This window comes from Manihot esculenta, chromosome 14 (genome assembly GCF_001659605.2).
Source record: "Manihot esculenta cultivar AM560-2 chromosome 14, M.esculenta_v8, whole genome shotgun sequence".
Taxonomy (NCBI): Eukaryota; Viridiplantae; Streptophyta; class Magnoliopsida; order Malpighiales; family Euphorbiaceae; genus Manihot; species Manihot esculenta.
This window is the reverse complement of record NC_035174.2, coordinates 10,814,942-10,839,288: the sequence shown is the minus strand read 5'-3', so window position 1 is coordinate 10,839,288 and position 24,347 is coordinate 10,814,942. Positions and strand designations below refer to the sequence as shown.

The 24,347-nt window shown below is 35.5% G+C and overlaps 1 protein-coding gene across 3 annotated transcripts; it reads right to left on the bottom strand.

The window, feature by feature from the left end:
- Nucleotides 1-34: 34 nt before the first annotated feature.
- LOC110630751 (WD repeat-containing protein 11) lies at nt 35-22,791 on the bottom strand. 3 transcript variants are annotated; one of them, XM_021778316.2, is made up of 20 exons: nt 21,588-22,790; nt 19,062-19,542; nt 18,668-18,755; nt 18,364-18,545; nt 18,128-18,264; nt 17,864-17,930; nt 15,300-15,465; nt 15,083-15,194; nt 9,142-9,217; nt 8,854-9,036; nt 8,308-8,468; nt 7,324-7,429; nt 6,709-6,913; nt 6,324-6,610; nt 6,052-6,173; nt 4,487-4,631; nt 4,291-4,383; nt 2,841-2,914; nt 940-993; nt 35-861 (listed from the first exon to the last, which is right to left on the bottom strand). In XM_021778316.2, the coding sequence occupies exons 1-20, from the start codon at nt 22,571-22,573 to the stop codon at nt 564-566; spliced, it is 4,023 nt and encodes a 1,340-aa protein (XP_021634008.1). In that variant the 5' UTR covers nt 22,574-22,790; the 3' UTR covers nt 35-563. The 3 variants fall into 3 exon arrangements, with proteins under 3 accessions (XP_021634008.1, XP_021634007.1, XP_021634010.1); XM_021778315.2 differs by having other exon boundaries at nt 15,083-15,197; nt 21,588-22,789; XM_021778318.2 differs by lacking the exons at nt 35-861; nt 940-993; nt 2,841-2,914; nt 4,291-4,383; nt 4,487-4,631 and having other exon boundaries at nt 6,060-6,194; nt 15,083-15,197; nt 21,588-22,791.
- Nucleotides 22,792-24,347: the final 1,556 nt, after the last annotated feature.

Genomic DNA, 24,347 nt, shown 5'->3' with positions numbered 1-24,347 from the left:
AGAAAACGTAGTCAAATTGGAACGAGAAAGGATCAATAAACAATTAGAGCACTGTATACAAAATAATTCTGTAAAAAAATGCCACAGAATTTTGCTTGAAAAGCAAGAACATCCGTAATTTTTGTTTTCTCATATACAAAACAACAGTTTCTTATGAAAAAAATTAAATAAAAAAATGAGTTGATGGTGTCCTTATGTAACACTTCAAAAATCTTACCCTTTTTTTTATAATTTTTTTTCCGAGTTGGAGCAAATGGATTGACATGTTTACAACATTATCAACCTTGGACCGAACAGTAGCTACAACAAGAAGTCAACAACTTTGTCACAAGACATTCTGTGATGAGAACTGAGCAGAACAATGCTTTCATATCTCTCTCTAGTTGTCCCTCACCAAACTTCAACCTGGATACGGAGCCAACTTTGACAATTGAATCTGGCGTTTGGTGTTATAATCTCAACCCAGTCAGTTGACTGGCTATGCTCTTCCTTCTGTTGAAATATTCATCACTAAACGATTCAAGAAACGAAACTGCCAAAAGTTTCCCAACATGCTTGGTCGATTAATCAGAAAATGGCTGTGAGTCCATGCACAGATGCACCAGTTTTCTTTGGTACTGCCCAAAACATTCACCAACTGCAATGACATCTTCATTCTCTGGGTCCAACCCAGGTAAGTTAGTTAGATTATTGACTGAAGAACCTGGGTCATCGTCTGAATTGCTTAAATTAGTAATAATTTCTTCATGAATTTCACGGCAAGCAAGTATAAACATGGCAGCACTATCAGGTTGTTGTGCTTCACGCAACGCCGCAAGGGCCTCTTGCAATGCACCAGCCGCAACAAACAAAATTAGAGCCCTGCATTGGTCCATTTTAGATTAGGGAAAAGAACATTTGAGCATCACGTATATAATGCTTAAATCGAAATAGAAGTACCTCCAGATGTTGCATTCAGCACGAAGAACATGGTCAGCCCATCTTTGCAAGACCCTGCAGAACCACAAATTGTGAATAAGCCGAGAGTACTTCAACTTTTCTTGGCAGTAATGATACATTATTAAACTAACATATTTGGTTAAAGGTAAAGTAGAGAAGGGTAATCAAGATGTATAAAGGTAGAAAAAAAAAGTAATGAATTTAATGCCGAGCATGTCTTTGTTGAAATCAAAATAGAACAAACTCTGATACCACAGCTGGATTTAGAATGAAAAAGTAGAATAATAAAATTAGAACACAAGATTCTAAAGACTGGATTTTTACTTTAATAAACACAACTCAAAACATAAAATTGACTAACAAAAGAAGAGAAGATGGAGAGGAAACAACTTAAATTTCATATACAAAAGTGAGAAAAAATACATCTTTTTCCTTTTCCCTTTTTTTTTTCAACTCTCACTTTTCTGCACTATCTGTCTTCACTCGTTTACAGCAGCAAACCACTTCTCTTTATAGAGAAAGATCTTTTCTTTTCGTACAAATATCTTTTCTTTTATCTAACCTTTACCAAGAAAATTCAAATCAAGGAGATTTTTTTTTGCACAAATCTTATCAACTCCAACACAACTTGATGAAGCAAGTTTCTTTTGTTAAAAGTTTATGAACAAGTCAATTCCTTCAACAAGTTTTCTCTCAGCAGTTTAAGGACATGGTGCCTGGTGGTCCATTCAACAATTTTTTTTTTTCCAGCAGTATAGAGACATATTGGTAACAAATTTTTTTTTCAGCAGTTCAGAGACATTTTGGTTTGAAACATCAGTTTAAAGACATGATTGTCTCTTTCAACAAGTGTTTTACAGTTTATAGACATATTGGTCCCTTCACAAATTTCAGAAATCCCCCCAAATAAAGAAATAAAAACCCAACATTTCATAACTTTTCAAGTTAGTAAGTAAATGAAATGGAGGAAAAAGATCAGGTTTTGTAAAAAACACGTTTCACTTCAAAAAACGCCACAAAAGCTTTGAAATAGGGACCTCAAATATTATTGGGCTCTGGTACCAACAGAACAGAAAGCTATGGAAACCCTGATAACACAGCTGGATTTAGAATGGAAAAGTAGAATTCTAATTAAAAAACAAAATTCTAAAAATGGAACAAAACTAAGATCAACATTCTTAATAGCAAAACAAAGAAAGAGAGAGGCTGAATTCTTGACTTTAATAAACACATCTCAAAACATGAGATTAATGTGAGAAAAGAAGAGAAGATGGAGAGGAAACAAGTAAAAAACTTAAATTTCATTTATAAAACAGTGAGAAACACAAATACACAAATACACAAATACATTTGTTTCTTTTCTTTCCAGGTCTCACGTTTCCAGCACTCTGTTCACTCTATCTGCACTCTTTCTTTTAACTCATTCACATCAACAAACCACTTCTCTTTTATAGAGAAAGATGACCTTTTAGTCAACACGTGCTGATGCTTAGGCATGTTCTCATTTTTATACAAATATCTTTTTATTTTATCTAATCTTCACTAAACACATCATACCAACAGGATTTTTTTGCTGCATAAATCTCATCAACTCCAACAGGCTTTCCAACAGAATTAAATGGCAAACTATTATTAGAAAAAAAAGTTAAACCAGAGCAAAAACCACCCAACAATCCACAGTCAAGGACTCAGAGGAGTTTTGATGCGATAATAACTGAAATCACACATATAGAAGCCGGCACATAGAGAAATGGCAACACCAAATGAAGCTGATGAAAATGATCAGAATCTTCTGAGATGCATCAGCATTTTTTTTTTGTGAGGAAAGATGCATCAGCAGTTTTAGGGCTACCTTCAAGGAATTTTATACAATAAAAATAAAAAATAAAAAATATCAGAACCTTGCATAATCAGATCCCCTCAAGTGTGTAGCAGCTAAAGTTGCAGCATCTGTCCAGCATCCAGCATCTTGCAGCTGCAGAAGTGATTGTGTTATGAGCCGATGAAAAATTAGTGTTATGTAGCAATTCTGAGCTTGATAGAATACTGGAAAAAGAATTTCCCATTGCCCTACTCAAGGCACATTCAGCAAGATCATGTGGACAAAGGAGACATGAATAAACCTTTAGAGGCCACTTGACATTCACATTCTCTATTAGTGTGCACCACCCCCCCCCCCCCCAGCCGCGGCGGGGAAAGACCAATATTTTGGCATATACAGAGTACAGGAAGACTATCTTCTGATGTATTACATTTTCATAGCCATGATACTAATGGCCATCTAATTTTTGCCTTGTCAATAACTTGGAATATTTGTAACTAACTTATTGGGACTTTCAATGAATTACAAGTCCAACCACAAACTTTGGAGAATCTGTTATTGATACAGCAAAAAGGACAAAAACCCAAAAAAAGCAACCAAATGGAGCTCAGTGTGATGGAGATCTAACCTGCAATTTTTAACAATGATATGCACTAATCACAGAAGTTCATGATTGTATTCTGCAAGAAGTTGTGAGTCATTCTCTTTCCTATGGGTGAATAAACTTGGTATGGAGCAGGATAAGGCTTTGGGTATGAAGCAAATAAAAAATAACACGCAACAGAGAAGTGGACAAGTATTACATGTATAATATAGTGTTTGGTTCAATTCTACTCTATAAAATTATGCAGAATTCAATTGAATTGAATTCTGAATAGAATTCATTTGAAATGAATTCTATTGTCTGGTATGACACAAATTAAAATGTAGAGTTCGCATTCTGCAAAACTCTTGTTTGGTATAATTTCATACGTGAAAATCATTGGCTTTTATTTCCTAAATCACCGTCAGGAGTAAAATAAAAAATTTAATTTCTACTCTATCAAAAACTTTATATTTACATGTCTTGAAGATTTATGTAACAAAACAATGTGTTATTACTAAAGAGTATAATGAGCCTAGATACCACAAAGGGGAAAAAATATTCTATATAGTTGTCTAAACATATTAATAGTAATAAATAGAAAACTAATGGATGATTGAGAGAAAATTGTTTGATGAGAGCACTTTAGTCCAAAAACTTTGTTATGCAAGTTTTGTGGAATTCATTTCAAATTCCATCAAATTTGAAAGGAATTGATATTAATTATAACCAATTTTAGGAATTGAATTTTAATTCATATTCAAACCAAACACACAAAACATAAAATTTCAATTGATTTCCACAAAATTTTAAGAATTGGGATTGAACCACAGTGGTACTGAATGCTGAACACTAAAATGCATCTGAATTTGAACAGACTGCAATTTTATAACTACACCCTGAGATATTGAATACACAAATAAAAAGAATTGGTACAGAACCTAACCTGAGAACAGGCTTCTTGATGCCTTCCAACAGCACAAAGAAGATGAGTGCCAGACAATGATCTGTCAGTCCTGACCATGTTAGCTGCAACAACCTTGACGATCACATGATAGTCAATAATCAGGAGAAGCATAAATATTGTATTTCGATCACAATTTACATCTGATGTTGAAAATAAGCAGTTTCTTAATCCCCACCTTAACTGCAAGCTCATGAAGAGATCTTGACACAGCAGAAGAAAGAGCAACTGCACGTAGAGCATTTGAATAGAAATAAGAACTATCTGGAGAGGTGGAAAGCAACAAACTAACTGCTGCTTCCAAATTCCCAACTGTTACAAGCCTGTTTATTCATGAAAATAACATATGATTATATAAGTTAATGCCAAAAAGAGAAATATGGTGAGGGCACGCAAATTACAGAAGTGTAATTACATAGCAGGCAGAAAAAATGATATGAAATGGCATTAAAATAATTTTGTGAACGGTATAGGACCAGAACTCCATGCCACATGTCTGAAATATCAACCTAATATTTTTCAAAGACAATAGCAAACCTTGCCATTTTATTCCTTCCTAAGCATAGCTGTGATTGACTTTTCCTTCAACAACTGATGAACACAGAGCAGTTACATCTCCTTAAGACGTTACTGTATATAAAATGGACCGAGCCAAATCTACCCTAAAAGGCACTTAGCGGGAGAAGGATAATCCAAGTATACATGAGGCATTTTTCCCAATATCAAGCTCATGTTATGTGAGACTTAACAGTTATGTTCAATATCACACTTATGTAAAAATTGCGCACATGAAATTTCCATGAGAAAAACTTAAATTCATAGATTTAAAATCAAATAACTATTGCCAGAGAACTATTATCATAGTTTATGCTTGCACATATCATGAATTCCTCATATTACACGTACCAGTTTTTATCAACTATTACAGCAGTGTGCTTCCAAGCATTTTTCAATTGCAAAAACAACATGAAAGGAAGAACCAGAAAGCAATAGTGCATTCACAACAAGGTTAAAGGTACACCTGACACCCGCTGAAAAAGTCAAGCATATTAAAGTTGCAGGTGAAAGACAATGTGGAATACTCCTAGAATGGTGAGGACAAAGTAATGAGAAAGTTTTTGGCAGCTATAGGTGCAACTCTAAACGGAGTAGAAGAAAAAAGATACAGATAGCTGACTGCAACTAGATCGCGATTGAAAAATAGTTGAGTTGAAAAGAAACATATGCATGGAAGCAATTTATTAGAAACTATTTAAAGATCCCTTGATGCCTACTGAACAAAGTTATCCCCCCTACTTAAGGACAACATAAGATATTAACTTTGTATGAAGATAGTCCCATAGAAAATATTAAATTATTTGTATTTTTTATTATTTCAAATAATTAAACATAAGAACAACACATGGCTTAAGACTAGAGGTTTACATAATCACAAAGTACGCTATTTATGATGCTCAAGCACACCCTATTGGACATGATAAGATTTTCCAAAGGTAACCAATATTGAAATCATGATTTTTTCTCCTGATAAGACAGCATCATCTACAACCAGTAAATTTATGACTAGTAACCAATACCTCAATGATAATCAGGAATACAACAAAATAATAATCAATTTACAAACTTCTCAAGGCTCAGGCCTCAGATAGAACAAATTGCTCCCAACTTATGCATTCAAATGGTAGTAATTGACTAGCACAAAACAACAACCAATGCATGCAAAAAGTTAAATAAAAGACTCACTCATGCACATGGTTTTGAATAGCCACTTCTCCCTCTAGTTTCTCATGCCAAGGAATTCGCTCACTAGCACTCTCCCATAACTCTTCTTGCTGGAATGCCATGAATCTAAGTTGACCATTGCTCTGTTACACAAATATCTCAGACTACAAATAAGACATATTTACACATCTTACCCACGAGGGAATAAGGAGAGGCAAGAAAAACAAGAGGTAAGAGGAACAAAGAGGATTAAGAATGTAATTGAAAGATAAATAATATGTAAGGTGACTTACCAATAAATCCCTCTTCTCAGTACCATTTACTAATTTCCCCTTTGATGCAATTCTGTTCAGCATAGCCGTGTCATCAATCTCTGGCATTGAAGCTGAGACAGGTACTTTCTGTGGAGACTTATTTACCAACTTATTCATCAAATGTTTTAGAGCATGAGGCAACTGCAACCAGAAAAGTGCTTCTGAGGTTTCACCAAAAACAGCAGCTGCAAAGGCAAACCTCACAGCACAACCTTTGTTGACTATGGTAGCATATAATCTTGCTCTCTCATCATCAAGCATGCAGCCTTGAAGAATAGGAAACTCTCAGAACACGTAATACAAGACCTTAATCAAATAAACACATGGAAGAGCCTTTCTGCAATGCCACATAATAGAAACCCACCTTCTTTTCGATAGGGCTCTAATACTTTAAGGAGCATTTCTGGGACTACAGAGTCACCAATGGGAGGTAAATCAATCATGAAACTACGTAGATCTGCTGCAGGTGAAGCAGTTCCAGGAATGGAATGAGGCCTCTTATCAATAGCTGTTCCACAAGTGTTAAACCAAGAGGGCTTGACACCCAATTGCAATATCATCCGCAAAGCCTGTAGCAAAGGAACAGCAGCAATATGTTATCAGGAAAGGAATCCCTTCTATATGGAAACTTTACTTTAATATTTTAGAAAGTAGATATGCCCATTTCTTAGACACTATGTCACCATCATCACCTCAAAAACAACAGAGTAGAAGAAACTCCAGAGTAGATATGCCTTAAATAGATTTTCTCTACTCTTTCAATTGAGAAGGGAGAATCAAACCCCCTTTTGTCAATTTCCAGAAAGAAAATCCCTCCCTATTATGTTAATACATTTCGCATAGTCAAACCAGCATTTTCCCAGAAGACATAAAAAAAAATGCTGATAAAATGTGAGGTGAGCCAACTTGCACAGGAATCGGTAGCATGTTGGACAAGTATTCTGAATCAAAAAATAATAAAAGAGCAGGATAAAGTTACCAGGGCATGTGGTGTAGGGAAAAGTATCGGAGAGCATATTGGCATTGGCCTGAATCTTTCTTTAATAGCACGGGGTTGCAATCCATAGCCAGACCTTTTGTCATTTCTGCATGAACAGAATAGCATGGCCATTAAAACACCAAAGATAACATTCAACATTCTGCCACTCATCAACCCATGATTTACCAAGACATACCAGTAAGCTAATTTAGCATTCTTATGATGGTACATATGAAAAAATCTTTAGGTGGATTTTACACTCCCATCTAATGGTGTGAAATATTTGCATTAAGAAACAAATTGTACAGTCAAAGAAAATACAAAAATGTTCTATAATGTGCATAATTCTACCACTCCCACTTAGCAAATTCTGACCACATCATTAAATTAAAATGGACCAAATACAGATTCAATACTAAATTTCTGTCTGTGATGTGTGATACCGATAAGAGAAATTTTCTGTTATGTTGAACTGATATTGTCAACCTAGGTTTGCACAATTTCCAAAAAGAGAAACCACAATATGAAAATGGAGTTGAAGTATGAACTTTGTTGATGAATAAATTGATTTCTACTTATCAGCTTCAGTTTCTATATCTTTATTTGTGGCCAAAAACATATTATTAAAATTCTAGGAAACTAAAAAAAGAATAATGTTTTTCAACAACTGAAAACTATTCCATTCATTTGATATTTTTCTATCAAATGCAAAAGCCACACTACAGCACCACTAAGGCACTTATCATTCTCCCATATAAGGGCAATAATATCATAAAAGGAAGGATCCACACATCTAAAGTGACACATGCCTGAATGAAATTACTCAAGCTGCTATCAGTTCCAACACTATAATGGCATCCAATACCACCACCATATCAGAGATGCTTGGATAAAATTATTCATAATACCCCCTTACATTCTCCTCTAAACAGCAGTAAAGAACAGCATAAATAGAATATACCATCTATCCAAAGTGATACTTACATGTTAACCTCCACAAGGCGGAAGCTGCTATCAGCTCCAGCAATGCATAATACCGGAGGGTCATTTTTGTCAGTCCGCAAAGGCAACCAATCAAGTTCCAATACAAGGGTTCCAGGAAATTGAGGTTGCAAAACAGAATTGGCTAATGGATCCTGTGAATCCTGCAATTTGAAAACATACAAGACTCTCAAGATTAAGTAAGGAACTCACCTAAAAGGTGCAAATGCACCCGACTGTTTAGTAGATAATAACAGCACACATTATTCAAGCGAATGTATATAGCAAATGCTAGCCGGATTTTAACAAAGTGCAAAGTGCCTCATGGATCCTCCACTATTTCTCAAAATCTCCCATCAATTCCACCCTGTCCTACTGTCAGAATAAAGAAAGAAATGGACGGAGAGATAGGGGAACCTCAAATTCTGAGTAGGTCACCAACTATCAAATATTAGCGTGAAATTCATTCATATAATACGTAGCATAAAAATATTAGCATTCACAATGCATAAAGCAGCAAGATTGCTGAATGCCATTTTTCATACTTACGAGATCAAATACAGAAAAAGTATTATCATAAAAAAGCACTGCAATACGTCCTCGGCTACGGTCTCCTGGGACTATGGGTGAGAATTTGATTCTCCGGATTCCTTCCCTATGAGTATTAAATGATGAAGAATACCCAGTTGTCACATCCCACCATCGTATGTTCCCTGACCTGTCTCCCATAACCTGAAAAGTAGTAAAGTCACTGCCTACAATGATAGAATTTTGGATAATCAAATCTCTGATCCAGATGACCAATAAAATGAAATTATTAAGATAACAGAAACATACAACATGAGGCAAGCGGTAGGCCATGGCTGTGATCAATCCATCAGATGAAACAAATGAAGAAGAGGGCCATTTTGGTCTATAGAAGTACAAAGAAGAGAGGAAAATGTTATATGAGATGAAGGGAGCAAGATATCAGTATAAATTCAAGTAGCACATATGATAGAGATGAGAACACATTTGAGATAATGATTGTGGACAAGAAAAGAGTTACTTCCAGTTTAGAAACCTTTAAGTATATGGGAAGACCAAAGAGAATAAGAGATTCAAGTTCCAAAGGCAAAAAAATTGAAGCTTTAGTAGAAAGAACAACCTTAATCCATCTGAAAAATACTTCATCGGTCTAAGTTTTATCTATTTTACTTTTTCACATAGATTAAGAAATTATAGTTATTGTAGTTAAATGACAAATTTTTTTTATTAATTTTCTAATTATACCCATATTTAATATAAAATGAGGATATTAAGTTCTATAGAAACAATAAAATCTTTATTAATAACCTATAGTTTGAATTAAATGCTAAAGATAGTTTGGGTTCTCATTTGGAACAAGTAAACAATTAATGATGGATTATGTTGAAAAAAATATAAAATTAAATAGGTTTATAATAGTCCATTTATATATGTTAATCATAACGTTAAAAAAGAAAGTGGACAATATTTTGAGACAACTAAAATTAGAAAGATGGATAAAAATTATGGGATGGAAGGAGTAGGTCATAATCATATTTCAGGGTTTGGTCATGGATAAACTGAAATAATTAAGTTTTTACATAGCCATAAACTGAAATTTGAAATTTTCACACTTTGCTCCTATTTTTCTGAATATTTAATTGGCCTCTGGTTTTATAAAAAGGTTTAAAAGATTCCAAACTTAGCTGAAATTTGCAATTATAACCAATTCTCTTAATTTTTTTCAGTTGACAATTAATACACAAACAAGGGCATGTGCCTTGCCTCCTAAATTGTTGCAATAGCATATATTCTGTTCATAAAAAATGTCATATAAGCATATTTAAGGATAATGAGGGATGTGTACCGGGAGACAATGCAATGAAAATTTCTATTTTCTTTTTTACTTTTAAAATACTTTTAAGTCTTAATCATTGTCTTAACAGGCCCACTCAAATATACAGCATCAAATACTAACGTAAGAAGTTTTTTTTAATGAAATAAAAATGAAGTTAGCAATTTGACAGTTCTAGCATTATCATTTCAAATATGGCTATTTTTCAAATTGTATGATAAACCAATTTAGCACGATGGAGCACAATTGCAAACTTGACTAAAACTTAGAATTTTCTTTTTGTCATTAAACCTTGTTAAATTTCAATTTTAGCATTTTACAACATAAAATGACATGTTTTAGAAACCTACATCAGTTTGAACTCACAACAAGCTCAATTTTAGCATTGAAGAACACAAGTGTTTACTTCTATAAAGCACGAGGGCCAACAGTTTTGATGGGCCAAATCTAATGGTCTTCTTGTAAATTTTTGCTTTGGAAGTTATTTGAAAGCTCGTTAAATTTCTTGAATTAACGTTAATTACTTAAAAGCAATTAACCAACATTATGTAGTGAAACATGTTATACGTTTGAGTTATTATAACCAGAAGGATATCATATATTAACTATAATAACAACAAAAATGAGTAAAAAGAGAGGTAATCTCAATTATATGTGCACAACACATTTTTTTTCTTTGATTTATTAATGAACAATTTTATGAAGATAACTCTCAGTATTTTGAAATTATCTTTGTCAATTCATAAAGCATGCACTTCCACATCTATATTTATTCTTAGTGTAGAATTCTTGCTCAAGTTTTTATCAAGTAGCCCTCTTTTTACTTATTACAATTTTTTTGTTGATATATGAATAGTATATCTCCCTTAACATAATTGATGTTACACAATAATCGCCTAAAGTAGGCAGTGAGTTGTCACCATTAGACAGGACCACATTAGACAGAACCACGTAGCAATGATCTGATAAACCAATTGTGATCCCACCTGTTGAAAGAAAGGCCCGAACGACTACGATGCCCGGGAATCGAAACCCGGACACTTCAGGTCAGTTCAGTTCGTCGGGACTCGCCCTCTCAATTACAGGACAAGGTTCTATAAAAAAGTTACCGTTGCAGAGCTACAATCCAACACAATCCAACAGGTCCCCTCCACGCCAGCAATCACGGGATCCCCGACCAATTAGCTGGTGAGATAAACGATTTGGCCACATCATTGCCGGATTTTCAATAATGCTATAATTAACCCCCACCTTCTTATAGTATAAAAGATAAGAATCACAGAAACAAAGGGAGGCAATTCTCTTGCAAAACTACTCTCAAATTCTATATTCGCGCTATTCTCCAGTTAAATGACTTAAAGAGTTAAAGTGGCCAAATCTCTCACTTCTCTCTCAAAATGGCCAGTCATTCATAAGCGGCTGCTAAGATTGCTACCAACGAAGGGGCTATTTTATTTCTTCCACCCTTGAAAGTGGACAAAACACGCCCCAATGATTAACGAAGCAGATCCCAACAATCTGAGTATTGAGCAAATACTCTAATACGTCAAAGGGTTATAGATTATTTTTGAACAATATAAAGCTCAAAAAGAGGCATAATTTAGGGAAAAAGTATATGTATATACCTCAAGGACTGAGATAGAGGCAATCTAGATGCAGTCCAGGAGCCATCAGACAATGTTCTAAAAGACACTGGCCGAAAATTGGTACGAGCTATTTGAAGGTGCTGGAACGGACGAGAAGAGGATAAAAGGACGAGCAAAAAGCATGGCCAAAAGCAAGAGAGAGACTGCAAAAGTTACTCAGTCTCCCGAGGAAAGAATGACAGAGGTAAGTATAAGAATATTATACCCTATTGAATGACTCACGGACACATATTTTGGTGTGGATCAGGAAAAATAACAAGGAAGTTAAATGTCCTCCTAATCTCAATCCTAGGAAAGCAAGAAGGTGAGATAAGATCAAGTACTATCGTTTTCATGAATACCACGGACATATAATGTAGGCACTCAGTGTCCACAGCTGAAAGATAAAGATCGAGAGGTTAATAAGAAACGACACACTTTGGAAGTTCATAAAAAAAAGCAGAAAACATAGAAGGCCCGAGCTCGAGGTAATAATTCCCGAACCCACCCCTAATAGTGAACCTGTGGGGTTATTCATGAAATTATAGGAGGACTGAGTAGAGGTGGCAATAAGAAGAGTATCACAGATGTTCGACTCCTGAATCAAATTCCGAGTGTTGAAATTGGTTTTTTCCTTAAAAGAAATGTGTGATTTATAGAAATGTTATAAAACTAGGATGCCTTTTTCAAATTTCTTTTTTTATAGGAAAATCAGAAATATTGGATGGATGAAAGCGTGGAGACAAGAAAAAAACCACAAGGCGAGTTCCACCAGGCCATCCGGATGTTAGCCCCACTAAAAGGCTACAAGACCATCCGAACGTTGGTCTCGCATAACAAGACATCTTATACCAGGCCAAAAGGCAACTTCAGTCAAGCCATAATCTGGGCATTGGACCATGGAAGCATAAACAAATTCATAAAAGGTCATCTGAGCTCATAAAAGGCCATAAGGCAATCGTCCGGCCATTCGAGGTTTGGACCCGCTAAACAAAAGTTTCAAGGCGAAAACCCGCTAGAAGACTAAGTGTTAGTCCCACTAAACTAAGGCCATAAGTCAAAAATCCGTCAGACCAAAAGAACGGGTGTTAGTCCCACTAAAATAAAGCCATAATTCGGGAATCCGTTAGGCCAAAAGACCAGGCGTTGGATCCACTAATCAAGGCATCTCATGCCAGGCCATAAGACATGTTACACCAGACTGACCGATCGGATGTTAGCTCCGCTTCACAAGATGTTTCTAAGGCATTTCATGCTCAAGCGGGAATACACCAGGTCGACCAAAAGCCCGTCTGAGCTGAAAAAGGTCAAGGAGCTCACACGGGCTAGAGAATGCTCAGAAGCTTGTCAGGACTGAAAAAGACCAAAGAGCTCACAAGGGCTAGAGAATGCTCAGAAGCTCGCCAAGGCTGAAAAATACTTGGAAGCCTGTTAGAGTTGAAAAATACCAAGAAACTAGCAAGGGCTAGAAAATGCTCGAAAGGTCCCCAGGTCTGGTTGGGGCTAGAGAAAGCTCAAAAATTCGTCAAGGCATTACTGTATCAATCAGATCACTTTTTGCCAGATAAGATATTGGATTTGGCTATCTGGCTAGTCAGCAGGGTAAGTAAGAAGAAAGCAAAGACATCGTGTGTTCAGCTCGAATAGAGGTTGACTTGGTTCGACAGATTAAACTAAGGTTGCACGATTAGTATGTTTTATACTCTAGGACCATAGCACATTTCGCGAACAGACCACTAGAGAAGGCAAAGCGATGCGAGTATAAAAAGCTAACATAAACAAGCCACGTGCCCCAGATCATGAAGACAACTGTCATCTTCGAATCTAAAGAATCGAAGAACAAGGGAAACTCTGAAATTACACAACAATCGCCCAAAGTAGACAATGTGCTGTCATAAAATGGGATCACATGGCAAGGATCTGATAAACCAATACGCGGTCCCACCAATAAAAAGAAAGGTCCGAGACTCGAGCACTTCAAATTGGCCTCAGGTCAGTTCAGTTCGTCAGGACTCGCCCTCTCAGCTACAAGACAAAGCTCCATAAGGAAGTTACCGTTAAACAACTACAATCCATCAAGTCTCCTTTACACTTGCAATCACGGGATCCCTGACCAATTAGCCAGTCCTTTATGCTTGCAATCACGTGATCCCCGACCAATTAGCCGGCAAAATCCCTTACTAACAATCCGGCCACATCATTGTCGGATTTTCAAGAAATGCTATAATTAACCCCAATATAAAAGCTAAGGATCACAAAGATAGAGAGGCAATTCTCTTGCACAGCTACTCTAAAATTCTATATGCATCATATTCTCCAATTTACTGACTTGAGCGTCGGAGGTAGCTATCGCGGGCACCCATCACCTCTCACATTCTCTTTCTTGTTCTTGCAGGTTTAGTTAATCACATTACAACTTTACTTTCGACCGCATCAATAATAAATATGAGAAACAAACTATTTACAAAATAAAAATGTAAAGTACCAATTTTATTTTTTAAATAAATAAAAAAAAGAGTTCACCAATAAGGAGAAACTAGTTGAAAATTTTGGGTTACAGTTTTGTTTTCAGTGATCCAAACCCAAATCTCTAGCTAAAAGCCATCCAACTGGACGCCATTGAAAGCTTTAGATATTAAACTTCATATAAGAGAAAAATCAATAACACAATCACTTCCATCAATGGCCATTTTCTGTAGCTCTTTTTCATTCTTCAAATAGTTGATGCGATGTATATAATAAAGATACCCGACAATTATATGGCTTCAATCACATATCTAGAACCCTCATAAAAGTTGGGTGTGAAGTGTGAAAACACATAAGATGAATCATGTGATGGTTACAATAAAAAAACAAAAACACAAACTAGGTAAAGCTCTACTAGATTTGACCATATTGTACACACTCCATGAACGAAGTACTCCTTTTATCTTTTACAGCTTATTTTCTTCTTTAATTTTGAAGGCAACAACAGGACAGAATTTTGATCCCTGGAATGCAAAAGGTCTGTTCATGAAATAGTTATCATAAGCAATTGCAAAAAAATCACCTATTTAGATAATCTATCCTTGCAATCCTAAAGAATTCTTGGTCCACAACTTGTTCATTCCACAAAAAGCAAATGTAAATGGACAGCTTAGATTCAGAAGCAACAGTCAAAGTATACGACTCATGAATGCAAAGGAGCCCTAGTACACCAAAAGAGCACAAAGTTAAAGCAGTTTTTAGACAATCTGACTTTTTTATAACTTGGCATAACGGGGACTGATCCCATCATCTTTAGGAATCATACCTGAAGTCTCGAATCCTCCGCCCATGAACCTCAAACACACCAAGTGCACCATTTACTAATGCAAATGCAAAGCTTTCTGCAGTGTCATCCTGAGATGCATCTGAGCTTGCTGCTGCTGCACATAAAAGCTACTCCCACGTTCAAAATAAAATTCAAATAATAAAGAAGCAATCACTAACATCATAGCACTTCAACAGACCAAAGTAAGAATGCTCACTAGATTCTGATGAAGCAGCTTTTGGAGCAGATGCAGAATCTGGATCTACTGGTTGCTGATCTTTGGATGACCATGAAAATTGCCTAGAAGGACCATTTTGAACTGGCCGTGGAACTGTTGGAAGAGTCCATTCCAATACCGTGAATGGAAGAGCTAATGATCTAAGCTACATGGAGATATAAAGCATAATAATTATCTAAAAGAAGCATAACAGTTCAAATCCAAAAAGAGAGAGAGAGAAGTGTAGTTCCAAAAAATCAAAGGGGAAACATGTTCTAAAGATTTAATGTAGAGAATTGCTTCCCTTTATTTTTTATGCCTACTTCAGGGAACGGGAAGGGGATTTGTAAACACTTGAACCCTAGACCCCCTGCACACCGATGTAGGCACTCAACAGATGGGCTACTAGCCCATTGGCTAATGTAGAAAATACTTCAGTCTGGTTAGCAATCTATAAACCTCTCAAGGAAATTAACTATTCTATTTACTTCTCTATAGAAGTCTATTGAGAATTTCTCTCACAGCTTTTACAAAATACAAGCTAAAAAAAAAATAAAAATTGAGAGAGAGAGAGAGAGAGAAAGAGAGAGAAAGATAAAGTCAAATTTCCAATTACACCAATAATTTTAGCACCTATTTGTGGACTTCATCAAACAAAATAATTCTTCAGTGGACTTCATTTATAGCTTCAAAGAAACCAATCTCCTAAGAAACATCATTCAAAGATATGGTAAACATAATCAAATGTCACATTAATTCTAAAAGACCTAAATTTGAATTAGCAAATCCCATTACAAATAAGGAATGAATCCATTTTATTTCATTCACTAAAGTAAAATATACATTTGTGCCATGACAAAGCAAAACTTTTGATTTTCTTTTTGCCCCCTTAAATAAATACATTAGATATATTACTTCCAAAAGGCACATTAAAAATTACAATATAGACACGTTTTGGACAGCAAATCTCTGCTATACATGCCACTAAAATTATATAAACAGAAGGAAAGATTAATTCAAAGCAAGCTCTTGGTTTAGCATCAATTTTTTCCATGCTTGGCCATGTTATTTTCCATCACAGTATGTAAGGTCGATCACCAGTAAATATCACAATCCAAAAAATTGCACATTGTGCAAGTCTAGTTCAATTTTTATAATAATATATACACAGTAATCCCTCCATCCCATAAAGATAGGGTTACTTCTATTTCACATGGATTAAGAGAGTGTAGTTAATAGAACTAAAAAGCAATAAATTTTGTTTAGTCTTTCCCTAATATATCCTCCCAGTCAAATTGCTCCATTAGAAATTAAATAATTCATGTTACTAAATTTATTAAAATAAGATAAATTTTACTTTCTCAACACATTATATAGGGATATCTTAGGAAGCCACTAAAACTACTATTTCAAAAAAAGGGAAGAGGCCTATAATGTGGGACAGATGAAAAAGTAAAGTAGGCACATATTTCCAGGATATGTGGAGTACTAGAAAAGTAGACTACGCCACAATCCAGTTGGAACCAGAAACCAAAACCGGATTGGTCCAAGCCAAGACCAAAAATGGCGTTGAACTGGATTGGAACCAAATAGTGTATTTGTGTGCTAAAACCAAAATTTTAAATAAAATGAAAAAAAAAAATTTGAAAAAAAAAACAGAACTGCATACAACTGAATCAAAACCAATAACAATACTGTTGGGAATACTATGGTCTAGTTCCAATCCCCTTGAATCAGAACTGCAGGTTTCAACCAGTGGCCACCCAAATAGAAGGGATAATATTTTTTAATATACAAATATAAATCATTAATCATTGAATTTTCATTTAAAATTTACAATTCAAATTAACATACACAAAATGTTCTAACTATATTAAAATTTACATCAACAATAATTTTATATTAGTCCAATTTAATTTTCTTTTGCTGTCTTTTTTGTTTTATAGTTTATACAAAATTTTGCATTCGAATCCAAACAATATCTCATTAGATTCATTAACATAAAGTCCTTTTAACAAATAATGCACATCACAGCTTTTTTTTGCAATAAATTATACATTTATTACAAATTTAAATATATTTTAAAAATTCATAAATTTAAAAAAAATAAACAAATAATTCCTCCAACTCTTGTCCCTCCTTTCTCCTTTCTCTCTCTCTCTCCATGGTAGAAAGCAATCAAATATGTAAAAACTGATAATTAAATGGTTCCACACCCACATGACAGCATTAGGTGGCAGTTTCTTTTGGGCCACATCTCTGCCTTTGTTTTTTCCTCTCCTTCCTTTCTCCCTCTCTCTGTGGTAGAAAGCAATCAAATATGTAAAAAACTGATAATTACATGGTTCCACACCCAAATGGCAGTATTAAAGTGGCAATTGCTTTTATTGCCATTTTGCCACATCTTTGTCTTTGTTCTTCTCCAACATTTTCAACCTTGTATCGTAAGAGAATATGTTTTATAAATGATAAATTTGTTCAACACAATAAGCTAATATATTTATATACGCCAAGGAAAAATGTCTCAAGTAATAATAAAGCAGAAAAGGTTTCAGCCAACACACCATAATGGGACTTTTTGTCATTGCCCAAACCTCCACAGGTGCATCACGAAACAAAATAAGAAGATACCTGGAAATTTTGGGACACAAGTGTCAGCTAACAATGTAGTATATACTATGATGCATCAAACAATATTAGTTTAATACAGATGCAAAGATGAAATACAGAAAGAAACATTGAGAAGATCAATTAGAAGGTCAAGTCTTGCATTTCTATATGAAGCAGCAAAGCTTATATGCATTAATAGAAATAGGTTTCAAGACAACCTTCCAGATGAAGAAGTCCTCAAAGCTCTGATGGGTGCACGTTCTGGCTTTTGTAAAACCCGAAATGGTCTGTTAAGGCCACTTCTAAGACAGGTCACAACAAGCCTATTAATGTAGCCTCCAGTTTTTTCATTCACCTGAGTCATAAAGGAACAGTAGGAATGGAAAAAGAAAAAAGAGACCAAAAAAAATAATGAAATTTACACAAACAATAACTTTTATTCTGATGTCTATACCTGATTGTAAGAAAATGAAACAAGTCTAGAATTTCCAAGCCAACGTAATCCTCTAACTGTACCATTATGAACAGAGAAACTTGCAGCGACAGCATTGGCAGAAACATCAACAATGTCAATTGTTCCACTCTGAGTTCCCAAAGCAACCAGGGGAACAGCTACAGCAGGATAATTTCCTCCACCTTCAGGATATAAAATCTCAATAATCAAAGACTTCAAAATATCTTAAAATCTGATGCAAACTTTTAAGTATTTAAAGAAAATAGAGATTGAACAGACAAATAAATATCAGGATAAAACTAACGTGCCAAAGTAGCTGTCATAGAAGGAGAGGGTACAGCCAGCATAGTTACTGTTGAAGAAAGAAGCTGCAGCTGTCCAACTAAGCTGATCTGCATCAGTAACTTAGCACATCAGAATGTGGGGAGGACAAAAAATACTGCTATTCACTAAGATAGTTGCTGCTTTGCAGAAAGGATGGAGAATACTGCAGCCCACTATGATAGTCATTGATCATTGAACACAAACAAAAGAAAAAAAGAAGAAGCCAAGTGCTAAGTTTCACAAAGATGCAACTTTGGAAAGAACCATAACCTGACAAATTATAGCTAGTTCAATTAATATTTTTAAACTCTTCATCCAACAGATTATAAAACTAAATTAAATTAATATCAAAGAAGAAATCTTTCCGTACAGACCTTGCAGGATATGCTTCCCCGGCTGAGAACAGATGAGGCACGGGTTCTATTGCCACCCACATTCTCTTGTTGCTTGCTTGTTTCACAAGAAACTCCATCACCAGAAGCTAAGCCATTGGTATTGGCCCACAAAACTGGCACTTTACGGGAATTATTAACTATACCCAAATCTGTAACATTCTTTTGGTTGTCACCAAGCCCTTCAGCAGTCAAAAGCCAGTTCCATATTTTTCCATCATCAGAAATGGATATCACATGTGTCTTCGAAAGAAGAAGAGTATCATCGTGGAAATCGAAGGGATTATCAAAATCAATCTTAGCAAAAGGAGTATTAGGTGCATCTGAATATAACTTGGCAACATTTTTGAGAGTGGACTCTGATTGGCAGATGGTGACAGCTAGAACTGAAGGAGAAGGGACAGATGAGCCAATTGAGGGCATCATCTCCTCCATCGTACACATTACATGCACCTGCTCTCCTCTGTGATCATAAGTAAATAAGTACATCCTCTTAGGAGGGGATTAAGGGGAAAATGCAATATGATTATCATCACAGCCAAACATCAGAAAAAGCGGAATAAAATAAAATGAATGAAGTAAAGGTAGTTGATATATATCAAATGATATCATAAAGCTTCTGCTTATTTTTTTAATAGGTTATGCGCATAGAAAACCACTGGAAATAAGATACTTTCAGTACTAATTACAGGTTCCAGCAATTAATATAAAACCTGTATTCATTATTATATTGTTCATGTGCGTGCTGATAAACCTGGGGACGGAAAACTATCCCAAGCTCAGTTAATATGTTATTACTATGACAAAACAATAAATATGAAGTTCAGAATGTTATTAATGACAGTAGTCTGTGGACATGAGATGAACAACATTGTCAGCTCTGAAAAGTCAAACTTCTTAAGCTTATGTAATATATTTAAAAAGTTGTGCTAAATTTCAACCATGATCATTGAATGTTACTTCTACAAGACAACTAAATTTCAATTTTTATTAACAAAATCACTTTAATTTTGGTTTCAATGAAGTCATTATTTTCTATATTTTGAATATATTTCAGCCATATGCTTAAAATAATAACCAAGAAATTTATTTCAGCATGCTACTTTAGGGTGCCATACTTAAAAGTTGTTTGACTTGGTTTATGAAAATTAGCTTATAAGCACTTAGTACTTATAAGCTATTTCCCGCTTATAAACATTTTAAATTTTAAGTATTTACATGTTTAATTAAAATAATTATATGGCTAATAAACAAATTGACATATTTTGTAACAAGTAGCTTTTAAACACATTTACTATAAAAATTAGTAAAAAGGATATTAAATAACATATGTGTGAAATTTTAAAATTAAATGAGGGTTGTATAATAACTTACTTGGTCAAACTAGTTTATAAATTCAGTGCTTATAAGCACTAAAATGAAAGTTGGTCCTCCCCCTCCCCAGCTTTTTTTTAGCCTATAAACTGAAGTTATAGGTCCAAAAAATGTTATAAACAAATAAGTCAACTTATTTTTAAAAACTTATAAGCCGGTTTGACCAGATTATAAGTTAAGACAAACACCCTCTAAGTTATCATATTAAAAGACTTAGTACTAGTGATCTTATTGCAGAAAATAAATAACTTACCATGTATATATGTATATATATATCCCCAAGTGAGTATTATCACACATTGAAATTCACTGGTCAGACTGAAATTCAGTGTTAACTTCAATAACTGTGTAAAAAATTAACTCAAAAGGTGGACTTGAACTGACATAAGTTTCCACAAATCTGATAGCCCTTCTATGCATGAAACTTAGCACCAGTAGTTAGCATAAAAGTATATTTAAGAGCCATTCAGACAACATGTATTTAGTCTCTATTCCCTTGGCCACATGTCGGCCTTGCAATGAATCAACTTAAAGCCTTACAGGCGGCCTTCCCCAGGAATCAGCTCTTTCAAAATTACCGTGGAGCTTAATTGTGATCCTGAATTAGTTTGTCCTCCTTTTCTATAGCTGCCAGACTAAAATGGCTCCCTCCAGCATCCCTAAAATGAACCTCAAACCTCAGGTATCTAGAATTTTTTCTATACAAATCAATTGCACAAGGGGAAAAGTACCAAGAAAATATGTGATACATTCCCCAATTGCAAACTACTATCCCTTCCTCTTCCAATAATATTTGTCTCACTTGATCTTAGTGTATTCAAATACTAATCCCAAGCTGCTGCAATGCCGTATATGCATTATTGACACAACAAATGACTTTCAATTCAAATGGCCATTGCTTACCCAGATGTAGTTATAGCCTCAACTAATATTTTGGTTAACGAGGTAGTCAAATGATAATTGCTTATGGACTTCCTTTTTCACATGATTACAACACTTGTCTACGAAATAACTTTCAAATGCACATTTTGTTATCTCAAACTTTCAACTAAAGGATGTGTAAAACTAAAATACAATTATACAAATTATAAAAGTAAAGGAGCAAGCTCAATTTCAGGTGCTGATAACACTTACTCTTTACGCCGCCAGATGCTGAGCCTTCCATCAAGGTGAGCACAATACAGCAGCTCATTATTTGGATCCGGCAACACATCCAGAAACTTACCGCATCCTCTTGGCAAGGCCGTGCTAAAAAGGGACGTCTCGTACTGCAAATCGAACACCACCAACTCTCTGGGGAAAGTCACAAAGATAATGTGCCTCCACTGCGGCGAAAACGCGAACTTCACGCTGTAGAGAGGGTACACTGCCGACGCTGGCGCAGAGGATCCACCTGCTGCATCCCTCTCCAGCCGCGCCAATTCAACGCAATCCGTTGGAATGTGAAGCTCCTTCTTGGAAATATCATCCTCTGTTTCTCCAAGTACCTTAATAGATAACAGAAAGCCTTTCAGACCAAGCACACAAAAATGGCGGGAATCGAACGGATCGCGACGGATACATGAGAGAAACTCCGGCGATGCCTCGTATTTGAAGAAACATCGAACAGGAGAAGTGATGCTGTAGAGGGAGAGAGAGGATGGACCAGAGATGGAGGCAAGAACGTATGAATCGGGACGGGAGAGGATCCAGCAAAGGTCCTGGACGCCACATTTCGGGTGAGGATCCTGGTCCAGCCACAGGATAACAGACTTGAGACGAAAATCAAGGAGCGCAATGCGGCCATGGCGGTCAGCGGCGGCGAGGAGGAGGTGAGATGAGGAGGGCTCGGTGGAGAGGAGGTCACGATGGAGGGGGAGAGGAGTCCAGCGGATGGAAGTAATGAAAGGGGACAAGGAAGAGGAGGAATTAGAAGAAGGAGATGGAGGAGGGAGAGGAATCGTGGAAATAAGCTGGAGAGAACGGGAATCGACGACTGAAATGGAGGATCCAGATGGAAAAGCGAGGAGACCAGAGGAGGAAAGGTCGGTGGAACCAAAATTGTTGCGTGATGGTGGGCCAGGGAGCATGCAGTCCCAGGTGGACTCCGTCGCGTGTGGCGGAGTTCTGGGAAGAGACATAGTGTTATAGAGAGAGAAATGAGTGTCTGTGTGGGCTTTTGATCTGTGTTCAGGAGCCTATGTGGTCGTTGGAGGAGAGGGTGGAGAGAGGTTACGGTTTGGCATTGCGAGGATCTGTATTTGCTGACTTCTCTTCTCTGCTTATGTTTCCAGACAAGTGAGGTCCTCTTCCTCTTTGCGCTGGGAATTTAGGCGTTTGAAGTAGGTGGATTTAACCCCTTTTGTTTTTCTTTTCTTTATAATAGTAATAATTATTGGGCATACATGCTTGGTCTTTTTTATGACTATTAATCTCTTTTTTTTTTCATAATAACTGTCTTTTACGACGATTATGTTTGAGAATTATTACCTTTTTTGTGTTTCGGTTTTTTTTTTTTAATTACTTTTAACCATTGTATATTGCATTCGTTAAACTAAGATACAAGTACAAAAGTCTAAGCCCAAAAAAGGTAAGTTATAACTAAATCTCTAATAAGTCCACGAAGAGGCCTCAAATCTAACCCAACCAGCATGAGCCCTAAGTGGATCTCGGAGCATTATTGGTTCTCTTCATTATCATTTTCCAGTAGAGGAAAGAGCTGAGCACATTGTGAACCACCAAGGCACAGATATCCCAACAACTAAAAAAGGAAATAGAAGCAACAAACTCATGAGGAAAGCCCATGCTAGACAGGTCCAGACATGCACGATAACATCAATCGACAATATTAACTCTAAAAGAGAAGAGGCCTCAAAACTATCCATCAAACTGCCAACTAGACTATAAGCATATCATCATCATCATCACAAGGGAGAAACAGATTTCCAATAGCAACATCATCAAAACTCCAAGCATATCAATAGACTCAAAATACCTTCATAGGGATACTATTAAAATAAATTAATATCAGAACTAAATATTAAAGAGGAAAGGATGGGAAAAGAAAGGGGGAATAGGTTGGCAAGAGGCCAACCTTTCCCACTAGTACTAAAACAAAAAGTTTTTCTTTCAAGAGAATGGCAGGAGAATTTTAGAGATAAAAGGGGGAGAGAATGCATTATCGTTTAAGAAGTATATTTCAAAAAACTATACATTATTTTTCATTTTAAGAAATATATTTTTACTTTTATTTTTCATCTATTTTAAATTATAAATCACTTTTTTATAAAATAATAATTTTAATTATTAATTTATAGCTTAGTATATATATCGATTACTTCTTAATAAGTCACATCTTTTTTTCTATCACGCAATAAATTTATATTAAAAGTCTAAACGGGCAATTGGATATATATATGAACCAACCAAATCATTTAGTCCAGAGCTAAAAATCGTCCATAACCTAAAAGTCTAGCCCAAATCAAAACGCGCTCAAAAGTTTATTAGAAATTTTCAAAAGCAATCTAATGTTCCAATAAGCCAACAACGTCGACTAGCAACAAGACAATAACAAAAATGAGTTTCACCAACATAAAACTTACTGGAGACGAAATACTGGGGAGGAACAAATAAAATCAAATTTATAGATTCCAACGGTTCTATCACCATCAATTGAAATAAAAAACAAAATAAAAAAAAGTCATAGCATTTTCAGTCTATTATAGTCATGAAGCATGCTTAAGAAAGCATCTTGCACTTCAACATCAAATTCTCCATCATTTTTTATTGCCTCTAACCTCAAGTGAGCAAAGAAAAATAAAGAAATACTTGTGCAAAATAAAATAGAACATTGTCACCAAACCATGAAATTCCAAAGGACAAAACCAACAAATTACTTCTGTGAATACTCAAAAC

Bases quoted from the DNA above. Each gene is read 5' to 3' on its own strand.
- LOC110630751 (XM_021778315.2), bottom strand. From the start codon at position 22,573: ATGTCTCTTCCCAGAACTCCGCCACACGCGACGGAGTCCACCTGGGAC. The intron at 7,430-8,307 runs GTAAGTATCACT...CTGTTCATGCAG, and splicing joins CGCCTTGTGGAGGTTAACAT to AAATGACAAAAGGTCTGGCT. The intron at 6,611-6,708 runs GTGGGTTTCTAT...CTATTCTTCAAG, and splicing joins AGAGCCCTATCGAAAAGAAG to GCTGCATGCTTGATGATGAG.